This window comes from Thermobia domestica, chromosome 4 (genome assembly GCF_964235325.1).
Source record: "Thermobia domestica chromosome 4, izTheDome1.hap1.1, whole genome shotgun sequence".
Taxonomy (NCBI): Eukaryota; Metazoa; Arthropoda; class Insecta; order Zygentoma; family Lepismatidae; genus Thermobia; species Thermobia domestica.
Genome location: NC_137457.1, coordinates 325,408,442 through 325,431,055, shown reverse-complemented (window position 1 = coordinate 325,431,055; position 22,614 = coordinate 325,408,442). Strand labels below are relative to the sequence as shown.

Genomic DNA, 22,614 nt, shown 5'->3' with positions numbered 1-22,614 from the left:
ATTCTACATTTGGTGCGGACTGTTCCTAATAAGGGAACTTGAGTGTCTTTAAGTTTTTCTTGTAGTGTAACACTTCTTTGTACATAAACAAATTTCACAGTTTCATCTACATATTGGCCAACTTTCATATACAGTATATTAGGAAAGGTCTCCCTTTTAGTATGGCATACAATATTTACTTGTGGAGTATAAAGTATAGCTTCGCTACAAGTAAATTAAAAACGTTTTTCTATATTTATAGTCTTACTCCTTTCGAGTCTTTGCGAAAGTTTGGAGCGTCACGGAATACAAAACTTGTAAAAATAAATTTTAACTGGTTTATAACTGCTATGTCTAATATAACAAACTAAAACGCAATTTTGCTTTCAGTTGACGCAAAGCGTGACGGAATAACGCTGTTGGTGTTAACAGGTTGAACTTAGGAACGATAAATAAAATACTATTAAAAAAACGGTAGGGGTCTAATGGTTCAACAAGTAAGTTCACATATTAGAACATCCACACTTATTAACCCTCGGAATCTGAAGGTCCTTTTGTTTCGCGAAAGCCCAGTGGGGTACATTTTGTACCCGAACTTATTTTTTACCTTAATATTGGGGAAAGCATTAAGATTATTATTTTGTTTGTGTGCACAGCTTTTATTGATTATATTGATAAATTCAAACAATATGATACAATGTTTTGAAAAGCAAGAGAATTAGGCCTATTATTATGATAGCAAGAGATTTTGTTGAATTGTTGATTTTGTTGAAAAAAATCTATGGACCTAAAAAAAAGCACACTCTAAGAAACAAAAGAGCAAAAAAAAAAAGTCTCAAATGTTGCTTTACTAGAGAATAATATCTTACTAATAATATTACAGAGGGGAGCCATCTGTTGTAAAAATAATAATAATAATTTACAATAATAATAATAATAATAATAATACTTTTACATGGACACTCATAGGGATACATTTTGGACCATAGTGGTACAAATTTTCAATTATTTCAATAATTAATTACATTCAGCATAGCTTTCATGTAGAAAATGTAGAAGGACTAAAAATATTCAGGTAGAAGAACAGCCAAAACAGCAGAAAATTACAGGAAACAGAAGCAAATTTGACAATGTGAGGGTACAAAATGTAACCCTTTAGGTTTCCGATAGTTAAACTATGTGATATTAGGGACCCCGATAACTATTAATTATATATGAAATATTGTTAATTACATATGATTTACTGTAATTAATTTGCTAATCTCTGTCAAGAGTGCCACTTTTATTTACCAACTCCTTTTCAGAAAAAATAAGTGAGAAAATTCCCCCTACGCTCACAGGATTTCACATTATTTTTAAAACTCTATTTTAACTTATTATAGTTGGAGTTGATGTACCAGGATTGTCCGTTGGTAAATTAGGAAGCGTATCCATTGTTACAACAATCGTCATATTTGTAAATAAAAGTCAATGTGATGCTAGCAAAGAAGTGAATGATTAATTCCAATGATCTCAAAGTACAAACAGTAAGATATATGTCGTAAATTTACTGCAGCATTCGCTTGCCACTTCCACTTATCTACAAAAGGAAGTTTCAATTGTGTAGAAGAGAAATTACATTTTCGCACGAAACACAGAGGAAACATTGTTACTAGTTCATTCGTCGCCATACTTCAGGGTAGGTAGGGATGCGCACGAGACAATATTTGAGGCTGTCTCGTCTCGAAAATGTGCTGTAAAAGTGATGTCTCGACTCGAAACACGTATATTTTTCTATTGGAAGAGCTGTGTCTCGACTCGAATTTTCTCAGGAAAATTCTGTCTCGACTCGACTCGTGCGCATCCCTAAGGGTAGGCAAGTCACTTAAAAAAAAAAGAACATTATCACCGAAAAATAATAAAAACTAGGCAATTAATGGCGACTATAAATACGATATATCCTGGTAGACCTACATTTTGTTCCTAGGATGAAGAACGTTCAGTACAACTGAGTCACAGTGTTACCCTAATCTTAGTCATTTATCACTCAACTAGTATATATATACTAGCCCGCCCACAGACCTCCATTTTGCTTGGTTTACGGCCTCACGTCTTATGTATCAGCTTTTGCATCAAGAGTGAATTTCCTAGATTTGCTCTTTAATTACATTTCCTGAATTTGGCCCAGCTGGGAGCTTCGCCCCCTGACCCCCGCTCACGGCCTTGCATCTCCTAAACGCACAATTCTACCAAATTTCAAGCTTCGTTTCCTATTTCCACTATCTAAAAGATAAGTTTCTGTATACCAAGAAAACACCTATTTGATAAACATGGGAGTTTCTTCATCCCTATCCTCCTCTTAGACCACCTAAAAACTGCAAATATTCACTTTTCGCAATTTTCCTGTCGGTTAGTCCTAAAACGCTAAAATCGTATCAAATTTAATCATTGTAGTCCTACAGGAAGTGCCCAATAATTTCGGGGTGTAAAAGTTGTCGCATATAAATAACATGGGGAAGATTTTTTAGTTCCCTATAAAATCACTCTAAAGTTGAAAATTTTTATTTTTACTGGTTTATTTAGGTAACGCTAACAAAAACGTACAAGCATACCGAATTTAAAGTTTTTATTCCAATTTCATGTACCTAAAACATGAGATTATAGGTCCAGAAAAAGGTCCATTTAAATAACATAGGGAAATTGTTCATCTTCCATTTAGACCCCCCTAAGAATTAAAAATATTAATTTTTGGTAATTTTCCTGTGATCCCAAAAAGCTACAATCATGCCAATTTTAAGCTTTCCACGTCAACCGGAAGTATCCGTTTATTTTATGTCAATTCATGAAGTTTCATATATAGTGTCTTTTGACCAGGGGCGTTATTTCAGACTTCGCTTGGGGGGGGCAAAAGCACCACCGATATAAGACTTTCACGTTTTATACTAGTATATTAGTAGACAATCGATTAAGGTATATGTATTCCTCAAACTCTTAGGGGGGGCAATTGCCCCCTCCTGCACTCCCTAAATGACGCCCCTGGTTTTGACATTGTATGTAGGGTGTATTGGAAGGAAAAGCCTATGCCAATTTCTTCGCAAGATTTGTCCAATCCATTTCGCCTTCTCTTCAGAGATTAGCAAATTATGAATGATACGATTTACAAAAAAAAAATTGCCTTTTCTTTTCTTTCATGTTTTCATATCTTTCTCTATTATAGAATTGACCTATGGCCTATGACTTTTGAACACTTGGTAAAATTGATGCAAAATCTCAAGGCCTTACTCTTACGGTGTATGTCTACATCTTTTTGATTTAATGACACGGCACGTGTATGATGATGAATTAATCAGTGAAATTACAAAATTGAGATAAAAGTGAAAGTGCACGCACACGTGTTGGTTGATTACAAGGTCAATATGAATAGAGAGGTCAGAATTCTAACATGCAATTTTACACGTGTGAGGCAACTGGTTTATTATTAAACTATCATGATTATGATCTCTGTGATTATCAAATAACACGCGAATTGAGTACAAAATTTGCAAATGTAATTCGCTCTTCAAGCATTCCGAGAAGAAAGAAATCTGTATCACGTTTGAAACTGCAGTACTTCTTTCACGTACATATTTTTTTCCCACTCGACCCTAGCCATATAAACTAAATACACGTTTCTGATTGGTTGCAGTTTGCGATTGTCCAAATCTTCTAGTGCATGTATTGTGTATTATAGTATTAGAAGAAAATTGCCACTTTGTTGAAATTGAATAAGTAGCGGAGGTTAAATTTATATCATAGGGGTCAAGGTGGAACAAAATGAGCCCTGCGGGGCTTCTGACCCATACCTACTATTACTACTTCTACTACTACTATTACAACTACTGCTACTCCTACTCCTACTGCTATTACTACTACTAATACTATGGATTCATATAGCAAAACTGCACGCGTAACGTTAGTAAATAAGTTTTTTGAGCAATATTTTAATCTTATTTTAATAAAAATGTGTTATGGAAATTTAAAAAATCTCCGGGCCGGGTTCGAACCCATGCCACAAGCAATTATTATTAGTAGCCCGTTAGCGCTAGCACCCTTTTTTTTTTTTTAGAAAAAAGTTAACTGACTCACCCAACATGTCTCAGTAACTTACTTGAATTACTTATTACTTAATTTTTGCTTGCTTTACTCGTTTACTTGACTTTTTTTCCGATCACCTAGAATGACAGGGACACGAACACACAAACATGGAGGACAGTTAAAAATCACAAAGGCTCTCCCACTGGGAGTGGAACCCGGGACCCCTTATACCACAGGCGCAAGTGCTAGCCACTAGACCAGCGGGGAGGGCACACGCTCGTCCACGAGGACCGACACTATGAAACGTTTAATTTCTGCTATATTTATGCTACATGTCGAGAAACGGATAACTTCAACCAATCAGAACCGCGCAATTAGCTCTTATGGCTAGGTCGAGCGAGATTTAAAAATATGCCTTCCACTCACGTTGGTCTTAACCTCCGCCAGAAGTTCGCAGTCTTCGACGGGTTTCGTCGTAACCCCCAAATTTACCAATTAGCCCAAAATTGATCTTCTTCGCCCAAATTTACCTTTGTTCTACCCAAATGTACCTTTGTTCTGTATCAACTTTACCATTCTCTAGTTTGTGAAATATTCAATGAAATACTGTCCCCCAATAATCTCATGAGGGCAACCTACGCTCTAAAAAACGCATGTGAGCCCGTGTTCTTTCCAGAGCTAAGATAAATTAAATTATGATTACGTGCCTCTTGTGCAGAGCACACTTTTGTAACACATATTATATACTGTATTATATACTATATATAATTAAATATTACGGTCCCAGTTCGTTTAACCCGATAAAGCCCAGGGGGTGCCTGAGAGGCACCCTGGTCCACTTTTAATGCAATTATTCTTAATAGACGTTTAGTCGCGTGTCTTCCGCTCTAGAATTCTTCTATCTCTTTGAAATACACCCTCTGATTGCTTTTCCTAAGCATTTTTTTACTTTACCTCAAAACATAGCGTTTTTTATTTATAGGCTACTAACGTAAAGGCCCAAGGGGTGCCTCTGAGGCTCCTATTGAAGTATGTACTTTTCCAATTATTTGATACTGTTCATTGTTTATTACCATTGACAAATGATTTCATAGGAAAGTAGTGACTAGCCTTTCCTATTAATGACGAAAAATACAAATGGTCGCGGTGAGTTCAGGTAGCTTGTATATGCAGCAGGGAGCCTCAGAGGCACCTCCTGGGCCTTTTAAGGGTAAAATTAGCATGGGTTTTCTCGGATTAAAATTAGCTTAGTATCTACCAAAACTTATCACTATAATTATTTCAATAAATTAAACTCTTTTCGTTACTTTTAAGCCACGTATTTCCTTAATACTTATCATTCATTCCGCAGAAATTAAAAAATACACTTCCATTAACTGTGGCTTCCTCAGTTATTATATCTTTAACAGCATAAATAAAACAAGTTCAAACAAGTCTGGCCACAAGATTTGTTATTCTAAGGTACCGGACTATTGTCCGAGTTGCTCTATAACTAAATATATATAAACGTTATTATTGCCCCTTTTACCAAATATTGTCGCAATCACTACTGCTTACAGGACGAGACGAGACGAGAAATGATGTTTTCATGTCTGCTAATTTTTTTCTAGAGAATTTGTCTCGTCTCGATTCCTTAAGGAGGCACGGTAGCTCAGTGGTAAAAAGCTTACCTCTGGTGTGTGGGGTCCGTGGTTTGATCAACGACCAGGTAAGTTTCTGATGGACAACATCGTGTCCGTGGGATTTCTGGGAATACTTCATTTCCTCCCACATTCTCATCCTACCAAATTCCTCCATCATCATTCATTCGTCTCAATCATTGTCTCCCTTAGCCTAAAGGGCGTAACGCTGGACGTTAAACTTAAAGATTTCACTTAAGGGTCTTCACTCCAGCGAAATTAAACTACCGCTAGTTTTAGAGTTCTTCTGTAATATCTTCAAAGAAAATAGAAACATCCAAAAACCAGAAACGTAGTGAACTAGACAATACGATTTTGCATGTGATACCATTATCACAACTCATCTATCTGCTTTCGATTTGCAACTGTAGATAGATTTAGCATTTTTTTTTTACGGGTTCTGTAAATAGCGGCATACCAAAAGCAGATAGGTGAATTGTGGTAAAGGTGTCACATGCAAAATCGTATTGTCTAGTTCACTACGTTTCTGTTTTTCGAATATTTGTATTTGTTTTGAAGATCTTACAGAAAAAAAAACTCTAAAATTAGCGGTAGTTTAATTTCGCTGTAGTGAAGACCCTTAATATAATTTTTTCGTCTCCGAAAAGTTATTTCTTGCCTCACAAATTATATGTATATTTAAGTATAGATTTATGCCTTTACCGTTATCTTTTCTTGATTTCTTCTAGAAGTAATAGAGTCTTTACACGGTCAGAAGGGGTTTATGAGTCGTATGATATAACAACAATTTATGATTGCAATATATTTTCTAATGACTTGTGTATACTTAAACGTTGATAAATTTCTTCATTATGTTCATACCTAGAGCCTGTATATTCCACCTGTGCCCTCGGAAACTATGCGAATTATACTTCGGCCTCACTCTCGTCACCCTCTGGTGGATGAAAACCTCCTTCTGCATAGGGAAAAGAAGTGAATAACCTTAGCCGTGTTGCCAATTTGTCATTTAGTGGCTTGGTGTTGACGAGTGAAGATCGTATGCTACTTAGTGTGGCAAGCAAGTCATGGGACAGCGATGTTCGTGAAATAATTCCTTGTGGCAAAGCTCCCGCATTCAACAATTGAAAGATGTCGGCCGCAGCAACTTGTCCCTGCTCTTTCGAGGGAACTGCAGGAAATCACATATCGACAGCAGCGCTAGAAGAGGCACAGTTCAAATAGAAAGGCTCTAGGTATAATCATTTTATCAATTTAGAGCTTTTATACTATGAATCATGTGATACATGAGGATCCTAGACTTGGATGAGCTAGTGCTGCCTGCAAAAATTGAGAAATTTGTGGTGTCTCGAATTTAAAAACTATACAGGGTGTAAGAAAAGGTATACTACGGCAAAGCTAGATAGGGTAAATATATAGACAGACATATACAGAAACAGGGTAAATATATATATACACAGGCACAATAAACATACGGTAAATATATAGACAAACAGGGTAAATGTATATACAGACACAATAAAGACAATGTAAATATATAGACAAACAGGGTAAATATATAGATAGACACGGTAAATATATAGGCAGACAGGGTAAATATATAGACAGGGTAAATACAAGCTCACAGATGACGAGAAGAATCCTAAAACAGGGGTAGCGGGGAAAGGTCAACGACACGGTCAACTCCATTTTCGGTTTTTGAGGTGTGGTCTATACTTAGATGTCGTCTGCTACTCCGGGTAGTTATCTGTGTGCTATTCCGTGGTGTCATTTGAAACCCCCGTGTGAAAACTGGAAGAGCCCATACCTACGTCACAGTACTTCTGCTAGGGTTCTTCTCGTCATCTGTGAGCTGTACGTATATAGAGAGACAGGTTAAATACATAAATATACAGATAAATATATAGATGTACAGGGTAAATACGTAGAGAGACATACAAGCATAAATAGGGTAAATATATAGACAGACAGGGTATAAACATATGGAAAACCAAACTCCTTCATGAAAGAAATCTTAACGTTTAACGTCCCACGATTATGTGCTTTAGGCTAAAGAAAACGGGTGATAAATCAAGGGGAATTGATGAAATAAGAATACAGGGGAAAACAGGATGTCAAGTACCAGAAACGCACATCGAACCGAGAACTTGTCACGTCACACTAGAAATGAAAGCTCTATCACTCAACGAAGGTATTCGCCATCTTTTAGTCTTTCGCCTTGGATATGCAAGGTTCTGGGTTAGGTCCCCTTTTGGATAGCATGGAACGCACCACAATTGCTTAGATATCACTTTAAAGTCCAAGTTGAGCTCTTTCATGGCTAAACGGTTAGTGTACGCGCCTTTGGCGTAGAAGACCTCGGTTCAATTTCCGCCGGGAGCTGATGTGGTTCAGATTTCACGTTAATCAGTAGGTCCTGTCTGATATAGCCTCGCTGCTGAAAGGGACGTCAAAATCAAAATCAAAGAAACTTCAATTTTCTTTCTATATGTTTGCCCGCCGAGAAATTTTTATTGAAAGCGGTTGGAGGATCCAATAATAAGAGACACTACGCTTATGTAGTATCGGACGGGTGTCATTCTACATTCAGAACAAAAGGATAAGTAATTTTTAAGTACTGATACTTATATTCTCACGAAAAACGATAAAATTAGATTGTTAATTTCAGAAAATAAATAGTCCAGATGATGAGTACCAAGTATTTGTCTGCTAAAGAACTATGGTTTTATTAAGAAGTACAAATGCTGGTCTAGTTACGAAGTCTTGAGGAGGTCTAGAAACGGCGAAACTCGCTCCGTGGGTGCGCCCTTGCTACTATCTAACCCAATGGCGTATTTAGGGGGCTTCCGGGCTTAAGTCTCCCCCCCCGAAATCTTACTTATTATAGTAAAGTATATGAAATATCTTGCAGAATTTTTACATTTTCATGCGAAGCTCCCCCCGAAAGTTAGCAAAGCCCACTCCGAAACAAAATCGTAAATACGCCACTGATATAACCTATTAAACTGAATATCAATCAATCAATCAACGAGCTGTAGAATTATGAGATAAGAGAAGGGATTGTTACTCTTTATTTTGTTCCAAATTTGAAAAATTTCAACATTTATCTTAAAAAGAAAACGCGAACTAAGATCTCAGTTTGTGTATTATATTTCCTACTAGAAGGCACGATGGGTCAGTGGTAGAAGGCCTACCTCTGATGAGTAGAGTACCTGGTTCAATCCTTGACCAAGTAAGTTTGTGGTGGACACTATCGTGCCCGTGGGTTTTCTCGGGGTACTTCTATCTCCTCCTACTTTCTCATTCCACCAATTCTTCCATCATTATTTACTTGCCTTAATTATTCATCTCCCTTTGCCTAAATAGCGTAATTGTGCGACGCTAAAGTGATGGAAAGATATTAAGAGGCCTCACCCTGGCGAAATTAAAATACCGCTAATTTTACAGTAATTATGTGATATCTTCAAATAAATAAAATATAATTGAAATGTGGAACAAGAGCGCCCTAGACAATATTATTTTGCGTGAGGTATCGTTATCACAAGTCACCTAGTGGCTTTCCATTTTCAGACGTTTACAAACGCGAAAATAAATGCCGATTTTCAAAATGGCTCGAAATCGAAAGCAGATAAGTGAGTCGTGATAACGGTATCTCATGTAAAATAATATTGTCTAGGGCGCTCTTGTTCCACTTTTCGATTATCTTTTATCTATTTGAAGATATCACATAATTAAAAAAATTAGCGGTATTTTAATTTCGCCGGGATGAGGCCTCTTAACTACTATCCGAATATACCCCTTCTTCGCACGGGGAGAGAAAATTTATGGAAGCGGCTTCAAGTTCTAGTCCTGGTTTCGTATCCTGTGTTAATAACAGTCTCTGTCTTTCATTGCTGAACATCGCAAAACATAAAAACTCAAACGGAACCAATACAAGTAACAAAATACTGTATGTATCTAACTATTAATAAATTCATGGGTTATACGAACGAGTTGTCAGAAAATATTCATATGAAGTAATATTAGGTCACGAACTTCCATGGGCTGTTATTGATGCGTGCTACTTAGATAGTTCATTACGACCTTCAATTATACATTCATGACATTGCGCATGTGAAATTTATGCATAACACTTATACATTACAATCACTACGTACATAACATCAGATGACACACTTTAAACATTTACTATTGATCTTCCATATGGGAGTATGTATTCTGTAAGGAAAAAAAAAAAAAAAATGAAAATGTACAGGGTAAGGCAAAATGATGGACCCGATTTCAGAAATGTATTCTGTGAAATGTAATAAACGTATGCTATTGTGAGGCATGCGTTAAGAAAGATCAACAATTTTTTTCCCAAACATATTACAAGTGTTCTATGTGAACACATCAAGCCAAGAGTCTATCTGCTGCCAAACAGAAAGATCTCTGTTCTCATGTAAACGCCATTTTCCTTAACTGTCCGGTGCTGACTTAGCGATGAAAGGTGGAAATACTGCGCGGAAACTAGGGATGGGCAAAACCGGTTTTTATAAAAACCGGAAACCGGTTTCTAGAAAAAACGAAATCCGAAAAACCAACATTTCAGTTTTCTCCGAAACCGGTTAGGTTTTACACCGAAACCGGTTTTGGTTTTCTCCATAAAACGGTTTCGGTTTTCTTCAAAATCGGTTCGGTTTTACCGAAACTAGTTTCGGTGAAAACTTTTGGAAAACACATAAAACTATTTCTGTGGAAACGGATTCCGTTTCCGGAGAACAACGAAACACTATTCTGTTCAGAAATAGAACAAATTTTGGAAAATACCGGAACCAGTTTTGAAGAAAACCGAAATCGGATCTGGTGAAAAACCGAACCGGTTTTGGAGGAAACCGATAACCGGTTTCGGTGAAAACCAAACCGGTTTTGAAGAAAACCTCAACCGGTTTCGGTGAAAACCCGAACCGGTTTTTGGAGAAAACCGAAAACCGTAAAAACGATTTTTGTGCCCGCCACTAGTGGAAACTAACTTTAAAGCAGTCATTTGTAACAGAAAGTCCTTTCGCTGCCCTCGGGCTACTCATCCCTTTAATCTGTCCCACCTCGTTATTGAAAATTATTTTTTTACGTAATCTCTAAAACTGAGCTGAAATAATTTGTTGGATAACTGATGTCTGCCTTGAAAATATCCTCCGTGTTGGAACATCCAGTGTAGAGCGTACCACCGAACATTGGCAAACTTGTGAATTGTTCCACTAAAATGGTAAATAAATACATTCTTCAGCTTTTTTCTTAGTAAGTAAATATTTTGATTACCGTTATAACAATTTTAATGTGTTTGTGATAGTGTACGACGAACGATTTTATAAATTGAATTTGGCTATTCTACAGGGATCCTCGGTGGCTCAGTGGTAGAATGTTCACCAATGGTGCATGGGGTTCTTGGTTCGATCCCAGCTCGCACCAAAGGAATTTTGTGGTGGACATACACCTTGTGCGTGGGTTTTCTCGATGTTCTCCCGTTTTCTTCCACCTTCATTCCATCATTTCATTCCTTTCTCATCATCACCGTCTCCTTTAGCGTATAACCGGCATTTTCGTGGGACGTAAATTTCATTTTTTCATTTTCGATTTTTGTGAACATGTACATTTTCTCGTACAGACCTCGAAGCTGGTAAGGCCTCTGTGGTTGGCCCACTCCCTGTACATGCCTGCATTAAAGTTCCAGAGTAGATGTCTCAGTATATATTATATTTCACAGCATAAATTTCTGAAATCGGGTTGATAATTTTGACTTATCATGTTTTTTGTTAACTTTTTCCAATCTTCCTCCTAATGGTTGTTATTTTCACATCATTTTAAAGGGAGTTTCTTTTATCTAAATTTCTTTATGTATTTACTTCGTTCGTACATCCGTCTGTCCAGGAGAGAAAGCAGTCTCAACTGCTACTTGATGGATCACCATTAGTTTTGGCGGAGATGTGGAAGGTCAATCAGTTAGAGACAATTGTGTTGACAGATATAAAGCGCGTGATAGAAATAAATCATTCCTATCTCACTCTAGAGGAGAAACGGTAATACATAGCGATAACCGGTTTTCTTTAACCGATTAACCGTCTCCAAAGAATACGTTTTATCTGTATCCTAATCTCTCTGCTAAAACATGGAATTGTGGAAATAAATTCAATATTAATTTAGAAAATATGAAATTATAAAAAAGACTCCTACACGTGGTGTACGCGTAATACTACTACGTGTTATAACATATAGTAAACTTTAGTTTATTCCTTTATGTTTTAGACTGCAATCTATGCTAGAGTTGGAAATTTTAGTGAACAGCTATATCTGTTTATCCGGTACCAGAAGAGAAAGTAGTAAGAGATAGCTAGAAACAGAAATAGAGTCGAAAAATTTCCTCCCACATTATATATTTCTAATTAGCTGAGCTCCCTCGTGGCTATACAGTTAGCACACGCCTCTTGCGTGGAAGGCCAGAGTTCCATTCTCTGTGTGGACACATCTGGTTTCGATTCCACATTAGCTTGTAGAACTATGTTTCATATAGCTTCGCTGCTGCAAGGCACGGTAAGCTCTCATAAACAAACCAATCATTCTCTCATAGATCTCATAAACAAACCAATCATTCTTTCGTAAATCTCATAAACAAACTAATCATTCTTTCGTAAATCTAATAAACAAACCAACCATTCTCTCATAAATCTCATAAACAAACTAATCATTCTCTCATAAATCTCATAAACAAACCAATCATTCTTTCATAAATCTCATAAACAAACTAATCATTCTTTCGTAAATCTCATAAACAAACCAACCATTCTCTCATAAATCTCATAAACAAACTAATCATTCTTTCGTAAATCTCATAAACAAACCAATCATTCTCTCATAGATCTCATAAACAAACCAATCATTCTTTCGTAAATCTCATAAACAAACCAATCATTCTTTCGTAAATCTCATAAACAAACCAATCATGCTCTCATAAATCTCATAAATAAACCAATAATTCTCTCATAGATCTCATAAACAAACCAATCATTCTCTCATAAATCTCATAAACAAACCAACCATTCTCTCATAAATCTCATAAACTAACCAATCATTCTTTCATAAATCTCTTAAACAAACTAATCATTCTTTCGTAAATCTCATAAACAAATCAATCATTCTTTCATAAATCTCATAAATAAACCAATCATTCTCTCATAAATCTCATAAACAAACCTATCATTCTGTAATAAATCTCATAAACAAACCAATCCTTCTTCCATAAATCTCATAAACAAACCAACCATTCTCTCATAAATCTCATAAACAAACCAATCATTCTTTCGTAAATCTCATAAACAAACCAATCATGCTCTCATAAATCTCATAAATAAACCAATTATTCTCTCATAGATCTCATAAACAAACCAATAATTCTCTCATAAATCTCATAAACAAACCAACCATTCTCTCATAAATCTCATAAACAAACCAATCATTCTTTCATAAATCTCATAAACAAACTAATCATTCTTTCGTAAATCTCATAAACAAGCCAACCATTCTCTCATAAATCTCATAAACAAACTAATCATTCTCTCATAAATCTCATAAACAAACCAATTATTCTTTCATAAATCTCATAAACAAACTAATCATTCTTTCGTAAATCTCATAAACAAACCAACCATTCTCTGATAAATCTCATAAACAAACTAATCATTCTTTCGTAAATCTCATAAACAAACCAACCATTCTCTCGTAGATCTCATAAACAAACCAATCATTCTTTCGTAAATCTCATAAACAAACCAATCATTCTTTCGTAAATCTCATAAATAAACCAATAATTCTCTCATAGATCTCATAAACAAACCAATCATTCTCTCATAAATCTCATAAACAAACCAACCATTCTCTCATAAATCTCATAAACAAACCAATCATTCTTTCATAAATCTCATAAACAAACTAATCATTCTTTCGTAAATCTCATAAACAAATCAATCATTCTTTCATAAATCTCATAAATAAACCAATCATTCTCTCATAAATCTCATAAACAAACCTATCATTCTCTAATAAATCTCATAAACAAACCAATCCTTCTTTCATAAATCTCATAAACAAACCAACCATTCTCTCATAAATCTCATAAACAAACCAATCACTCTTTCGTAAATCTCATAAACAAACCAATCATACTCTCATAAATCTCATAAATAAACCAATAATTCTCTCATAGATCTCATAAACAAACCAATAATTCTCTCATAAATCTCATAAACAAACCTATCATTCTCTAATAAATCTCATAAACAAACCAATCCTTCTTTCATAAGTCTCATAAACAAATCAACCATTCTCTCATAAATCTCATAAACAAACCAATCACTCTTTCGTAAATCTCATAAACAAACCAATCATGCTCTCATAAATCTCATAAATAAACCAATAATTCTCTCATAGATCTCATAAACAAACCAATAATTCTCTCATAAATCTTATAAACAAACCAACCATTCTCTCATAAATCTCATAAACAAACCAATCATTCTTTCATAAATCTCATAAACAAACCAATCATTCTTTCATAAATCTCATAAACAAACCAATCATTCTTTCGTAAATCTCATAAGCAAACCAATCATTCTCTCATAAATCTCATAAACAAACCAATCCTTTTTTCATAAATCTCATAAACAAACCAATCCTTCTTTCATAAATCTCATAAGCAAATCAATCATTCTCTCATAAATCTCATAAACAAACAAATCGCTACTCAGGCATCGAAAACTTGGAACTGAACGAAACGAGTTACAATGTTAAGAGTTAGAGTTAAAGTAAATTAAGACTCAAGAACTCTCATATGTGCTACCTGGGATTTGTCATTTTAATTATTATGTACTTATTAATAAAATTCCAGACAGGACTCTGAAAGGCTATCCAATAGGGACACAATGTCTTGGAAAGGAACTTGAGTGGTTAGTTTAAAGACAAGTTCCGTCTCTTGTGGCGTGTTTGATTTTCTGTGATAATACACATTATTTAAATTCTACATCAAATAATAAGTCGATGTGAACACCTTAACTGCTCAATGGCTAACGATTAAACTTTCTGCATATGTAGTCCCACGTTTGATTCCTGCTAGGAACTCTTTTTGCAGGTTCCATATTAGACAGCAATTTATTTATTTACTTTATACTTTACTAGCGTAGATTACTGGCTTCACTGGGTTAAAATAAAAACTTGAAATGCAGAACTCCTTAACTCATGTGTTTGGTATCCCTAAAAACTGCTATATTTGGATTCGACACTAATATCGGCCATTTCGATCATATCCCCCTTCCCTTCCTTCTTCTTTCCCCAAGTTGTGAGGCCGAATTTGCTTTCAAATGGCATCGGAAGTGTCACTGTTCATCTCAGAGACCCCGTAAAATTATGGATTCGACATTAATGTAGGTCATTTTCGATAACGTTTAAATATCTCCCTCTCTCCCAACCCTAAGTTGCACCATCAAAGCGAAATGGTAGAAACCATCCCAGGCCCGAACCTCTCTATATTGAAAATTTGATCGAGATTGGTTGGGTGGTTCAAAGAGGTACGTAGTTACAAATACAGTCACATCTGTTTTTATTTACATAGATTTGCTTCATGACATTTATTGATTATTTCATAACCTTGGCGGTGAAAGGTGGAGTTGAACGCCAACTCATGCAATCAATAGGTTCATGTTCTGTGTATAGCAATCATAGGTAAATGCAACTTCCATTTTGTTTTCTTTCTTTCTTTTTTCTTTTTCTTTTTAATAAACATTGAGAATCTTTAAGAATTCAAAATGAAATGCATATTTCGGTGAGAAGTCGAGTCACGGTGAAGATATTATAGGTATTACCTCATCATATTATTTATTAATTTGAGGCAGAAAATTAAAAAAAATAATAATCAGAACGCCTAAACACGGAATTTAAGCAAAATACCACACGTTAATGAGGCGAGGTTTAACTGTTTCCCTTAAATACTATATTTTCAAAATGTAGCTTAAAATAATAATCTATTTTCTGTTGTCACCCGATGTATATTTTTGACTTTGCTTATTTTGGTAGATTAGTTACAGTTTAACATGCCTTTTTTGCTTATTTTGGTAGATTAGTTACAGTTTAACATACCTTTTTGCTTATTTTGGTAGATTAGTTACAGTTTAACATGCCTTTTTGCTTATTTTGGTAGATTAGTTACAGTTTAACATGCCATTTTGCTTATTTTGGTAGATTAGTTACAGTTTAACATGCCCTTTTTTGCTTATTTTGGTAGATTAGTTACAGTTTAACATGCCCTTTTTGCTTATTTTGGTAGATTAGTTACAGTTTAACATGCCCTTTTTTGCTTATTTTGGTAGATGAGTTACAGTTTAACATTCCCTTTTTGCTTATTTTGGTAGATTAGTTACAGTTTAACATTCCCTTTTTTGCTTATTTTGGTAGATTAGTTACAGTTTAACATGCCTTTTTTTGCTTATTTTGGTAGATTAGTTACAGTTTAACTTGCCTTTTGCTTATTTCGGTAGATTAGTTACAGTTTAACATGCCTTTTTGCTTATTGTGGTAGATTAGTTACAGTTTAACATGCCTTTTTGCTTATTGTGGTAGATTAGTTACAGTTTAACCTGCCTTTTTTTGCTTATTTTGGTAGATTAGTTACAGTTTAACATGCCTTTTTGCTTATTTTGGTAGATTAGTTACAGTTTAACATGCCTTTTTGCTTATTGTGGTAGATTAGTTACAGTTTAACATGCCCTTTTTTGCTTATTTTGGTAGATTAGTTACAGTTTAACATACCTTTTTGATTATTTTGGTAGATTAGTTACAGTTTAACATGTCTTTTTGCTTATTTTGGTAGATTAGTTACAGTTTAACATGCCATTTAGCTTATTTTGGTAGATTAGTTACAGTTTAACATGCCTTTTTGCTTATTGTGGTAGATTAGTTACAGTTTAACATGCCCTTTTTGCTTATTTTGGTAGATTAGTTACAGTTTAACATGCCCTTTTTTGCTTATTTTGGTAGATGAGTTACAGTTTAACCTGCCCTTTTTGCTTATTTTGGTAGATTAGTTACAGTTTAACATGCCCTTTTTTTGCTTATTTTGGTAGATTAGTTACAGTTTAACATGCCTTTTTTGCTTATTTTGGTAGATTAGTTACAGTTTAACATGCCTTTTGCTTATTTCGGTAGATTAGTTACAGTTTAACATGCCTTTTTGCTTATTGTGGTAGATTAGTTACAGTTTAACATGCCTTTTTGCTTATTGTGGTAGATTAGTTACAGTTTAACATGCCCTTTTTGCTTATTTTGGTAGATTAGTTACAGTTTAACACGCCTGTTTGCTTATTTTGGTAGATTAGTTACAGTTTAACCTGCCTTTTTTGCTTATTTTGGTAGATTAGTTACAGTTTAACATACCCTTTTTTGCTTATTTTGGTAGATTAGTTACAGTTTAACATGCCTTTTTTTGCTTATTTTGGTAGATTAGTTACAGTTTAGCATACCTTTTCAGCGCCAAAGTTACATGAGATGTAAACCCAGAAACGAATCTAGCCTGCAGCCGGAGGGCCTAGTCCCGCAGGTTTTTGAGTGATGAAAATAATTGAAGTTATTATTTATATATATTTGAAAGTTTAGAGCAAACTCATGATATATCTCTTCCAAAATCTGGGTTCTGATTGCTGCCCCAGTTTTTACTTTCTAGAGCTTCCTCTATGTACACCTACAGTTTGTAGAATCCGAACCACCATATTGTGCTAAAATTTGAAAGTTATGGCACCGACAGTTAAATCCGAAGCCTAGTGCACCAAAAAAGCCTATACTGGCTTGGAGCCTAGAAGGCCAGTAGGCAGCCCAAAAATGTAGAGGGGGAGGTAGAAGTTAGAGGAGGCCCGATCCAACCATATTATAGTTCATCACCATATTATTGTTCATTTGGAAGCCTAGCGTGAAAATTTTAGAGGGGGCCAGCAAAAGTTTAGGGGAGTCCGGTCTCCTAGACCCCCGGTGAATACGGGCCTGGAGCCAAGTGCATCCAACTCAATGTACTAGTGAATATGTCTTGACTAAGCTTATTGCTAATATGTTTTAGCACCTCATGATTATGGTCCAAGGATAAGGAAGACGGTGAAGTTGAGAATGAACAAAATGGTGGAACGAAGGAAGTACGGTAAAGCGGGAGAACCGAGTGAAAACTTACGCACTCGGGTTTGTGCACCACAAAGTATTAATAGGACACACAGTCAGAACTGCGCAATATTCATTTCTATTCACACTGGTATATAAAAGAATAGAAGTGGGTGACTCATCATCGTCCAATCCATCTTGTTAGAGATATTAATGTGAAATTTGGAGAGAATACTCTTTTTGTCATAAAAGTGTGTGTTAAAGAAGAATTTTTGGAAGTATCCATTCTAAGGGAGTTAAGAGGAGTTCAAAATTCCCTACGAATAGTGTATCTCACGAATTACTGACGTTAGAGAGATGCAACTTGGCATATGAATGCTTCATTATAAATAATAGAATACGTGTTTTTAGCGTTTTCAAAATTCAACTCTTAAGGGGGCATTTATAAAATACTCAAATTTACCTTGGTCCAATTTCTATAATATTGAAGTTCTCTTTTGTTTATTTACTAAGTGGTGAATGTAGGGTTTGAATTGAGTTGATTCGTCCCTTTTCTGCAGCAAGGCTATATGAGACGGGACCTACTGATTCACGTGGAATCCGAACCACAGTGTGTGGGGTTTTCCTTAAGTTGAAGATGAGGTATTCGCTTTATAACTCTTTTATAAAAATAAAGGTACACATATTTCACTGTTTTCAAAGATCAGGCTGTTAAGAGGGAAAATGAAGGTTATTGTGGTTAGAGATGCTATTATGTAAACCATTCAAATTTCCTTTTCTTCACTGAGAAAGTGTCTAAGGTGAGGATTCGTTTGTGAAAGTCTAAAAATTCAGTTTATAAACTCTTGACTAAATATAAGACAGTACATCTTTCAGCATAAAAAAAAATCCCTCTGCTAAGGAGAGAAAGACGGGATATATATATATAATATTGCAATTTCCATTACTTTATTCACAAAGTGTCATATGTGGGATTTTGCTTAAGTTAGGGAAGTGAAAGTCGGTATATTAACTCTTAAATACAAATACTGGCAAACATGCTTTAGTATACTGAAAAATTCTGCTCATTAGGGAGGAAGAAGGTGGTCCTTACTAAAAATCAAAATTTTTATTTATTTATTGAGAAAATTCTCAGTCTGAATTTCCTTAAGAGCCCGACTTAGTAAAAATAATACAAAATTTGCCATTTTTCTTTTGCTTGTTTATACATAAGTGAAAAGTGATAATGAAACATAACTTACCACAATCACTGATAACGTTATTCTGCAACAGAAAATATAAATCTCGTAAATTTTCAGTGTTACCATCCATAGAAATTACATTGTTGCCAGAATAACATTTCTCCCAAAATCTAAGTTAAGACAGACATTATACAGGAAGGAACTCAACTGCATTTGATTACGTATCATGTTATCTTGGAATTCTCTGAACTACTCTTTTAATAATAGCTGCATTTAGTTTGTAATAAACAAAACAATTTTAACATACAGTTTTTAAAATTAAACAATAATATTGAAAAAGTAGTTTGCAGGATACCAAAACAACATGAAACGTAATCAAATGCAGCAGAGTTCGTTTCTCTATAGTCGCTGCATTAACTTAGATTTTGGGGGAATTGTTATTCTGAGAACACTGTAATTTCTATGGATGGCAGCACTGAAAAATCTTCAGGTTCATATTTTCTGTTGCTGAATAACATTATATATGATTGTGGTAAGTTGCATTTCATTATCTCCTTTCACTTATGAATAAACAAGCAAAAGGAAAAAGGCAAAATTGGTATTACTTTTAGTGAGTCTGGCTCTTAAGTTGCTGATATAAAAATCGATATATAAGTTCTTAAGAAAAGTAATTAAATTCTTATAAATAATTAGAAAACGCTCTTAAATAAAAAAAGAATTTCAGCGTCTGTGAAAGTTTCGATTCTGAAGAGGGTAATGGTGACAAATTGTTTAATATTAAGGTTTCCCATTATTTAATCAGAAAGAACTTAATGTAAGAATTCGCGTAAGTTGAATGAACTCTTAATTAAAAGTAAGAGAAACGTATTTTTTTAGCGTTTTCGAAAATTACGCTTGTTGAAGGGAAAGGGGGGCAATGTGTACGATTATATAAAAGAGTGAAAACGATGAACTAAAAGCTCATGCGGTGTTAATATAGAAGCATGTAGAAATATGAGATTTGAACAGAACGTTCCTTTTGTTAAGAGAACAATGAATAAGAAAGGATTAGAAGAAAAAAGTAGAGAGATAAGGGTGGAAAGGTGATTCAAATGTCTTATCAAGAACAAGATATCATGGAAATTCCTGAAATTAGGAAAATGAAACTCGGCATATAATCTCATCAAAAATAAACGAAAAAGTTAAAGGATGTGCTCTAAAGGGTTATGGTGTTGAAAATTAATGCAGTAAATACAGTATGTTAAGAGTGTCTCAAGTTGGGAAGACGAATAGTTGTATTTAGATTCCTCATTACAAATAAGTAGACATGCGCCCCATTATCTTCCAAAATTTCGATTTAGAGGGCGCGGAAGTTGCAATTTTTACATTTCTACATAACGGGAAACGAATTACCTGTTTGAAATAAGTCTTGGAACATATCTTCCTCCTCAAGGATTTTGTTTTGTCACATGGATTAAGGAGTGTATTCCAATGGAGTACGTTAGTTCAAAACATATGCTAAAACCAGAGTATCTTATGGGCTTTTATAATTATACTTTCATTGAAATGTGTATCCAACGGGGGGAAAGGGGTTCAAATATTGTCCACACACCTATTTACTTCGTGCGAGGAACGAGCATTTCAGGAAGTTTCCTTGTAAAGCTTTAGGAACACAGGTATGCTTGCTGCATAATATTTACCCTTTCATTTATAAGAGAAACAATTTGTATATGTTCGTAATAATTCAAAATATTAAACTGAAATATATCTTACTTGTTAAAAGATAATTCTTTTCTATTATTACCTTTTGGAGAAAAATATAATTTTGTTTAAATCAATTTTTCATTTATAGATAGCAAAAAATGTGAACAAATATCTTGAAAACCTAACTTCATTAAGGAAATAAAACTACAAAGTTTAGTATTAGAAATTAAGACACAGAAAGACCTTTTTCATCTGTTGTACAGATATACTTTGTGGTTTAGCACGTTTTTCATTAGACGGTTTAACAACTCAACACGCAGTACCTCTCTATGGTTTCGCTTGTCATAATTTAGACCAATCTAAAATAGAAAGCAGTTAATTAGTTGGATGCTGATGTAGACGATTCTTTTGGAATACTGTAGGTTATGTCATTACGAAATGTTGTTTTACCTGACATACTAATAGTATTTAATTTACTATTACTGTTACTATCAACCCTTAAAATTTTCTGCATAAGCTATTGTGAACATTATTATTAAATGACAATAATTTTTGTTTTGTCTTTACAGTCCAATGAGATTGGTATTTTAGTTCATAAACTTCAAGATGGGAAGATCTCTACTCCTGCAAGAGAGAAAGTAAGTAATATATTTTCTAATGCATAAAGCTGTTGAAGTTTGTAAGTGAACTATTGAAACTGAATAGTCAAAAAATATCGAGATTCACGACCATATTTAATACTTTTATATTAGGTATAAAGGTAGGTATATATAAGGCTTTCTTTTCATTCCCTCTCTCACAACATACTATTATCTTGGGCTAGTCTTATACGGAAGCACTTATCGTAGGATTTCTCGTAGCAGATGTGCTGCCAAAAATCTCGTATAATAGTCTATGGCATCAAAATATACGGGTTTTTACACGGTAACAGTTTGAAAAGCATCTTGTCGTGACGTAGCAAACAAACCACTGGAGAAGAGCGCAATTATGGTTTCGAAACTAAAAATAGAGATTTCAGTGGCTATTTCATCTAAAGGCCTTTGTCGTATATGCTTATTATAGTACAAACAAGAATGCTCCTCATATTTTTAATAGCATCCCTACTCCAACTCATTTTTCTTTACTACAATTCAATTTCCCCACACAAAATAAAGAGCATGGATATTTGGCACAAAATCTTTCGCTTCTTTTTAACACACCACGGCGCTGCAATCGGACCACAAATGCTGGGAAAAATGGTACGAAATAGAATAGGTTCTATCGACAAGAAATGCCATAGGATATGCCATGTCATGGAAAATGCTATAGCATTCGCTACTTTACACGGTAGGATATCGATGATACGATTTTTGCTACGAGAAATGCTACGATAAATGCTTCCGTTTAAGACTAGCCTTAATTATTTTCATAATTAATTTATTTCCTCTTCTTAGTTAATTACTTAGTACTATCTTCTTGTTCCCAACGAAATATTTCTAATCCAACTAGCTCCTTACATTCTTATCCATAATCACATTTGCATTCTTTATAGAGCGCTATTTCGGATTGACAACTTTTCTTGGCATCCTAGCATAGTAGGCTACCCCATACGGAAAATTTAACTAACACACAGTGGACGTTAGGTTTTAGAACTCCTTGGTTCGCGAACAATTAGGTTTACGAAGTTCTTTGAACATTTTATCCCCTAGACTCACGAAAAATATTTTGGGTTACGATGAAACACACACACCAATGCCGAAAATTTCACACACCCACTAGCGCTTCAGCGCATTTACCGTAAACTTTATCTATCGGGGCGCTGTGTTGGAAAAGTTTTTTTTTTAATTTTCAGTTTTTGTGTGTTTTAGCCCTCATATTATTTTCTGTAACTCACTGTTATGTACCGTTAAACGGAGTAATTTCGTCTTTGGGAGTAACTT

At 34.8% G+C, this 22,614-nt stretch overlaps 1 protein-coding gene across 1 annotated transcript in view; it reads left to right on the top strand.

Annotated features, from left to right (window-relative positions):
* The window catches only part of LOC145683565 (putative gustatory receptor 28b), a 37,027-nt gene that overhangs the window by 7,930 nt on the left and 6,483 nt on the right, over window positions 1–22,614 (top strand). The window contains exon 2 of the mRNA XM_081754913.1: window positions 21,265–21,333. Within this exon, the coding sequence (XP_081611039.1) occupies window positions 21,265–21,333 (69 nt within the window). The remainder of the gene's footprint in view (window positions 1–21,264; window positions 21,334–22,614) is intronic.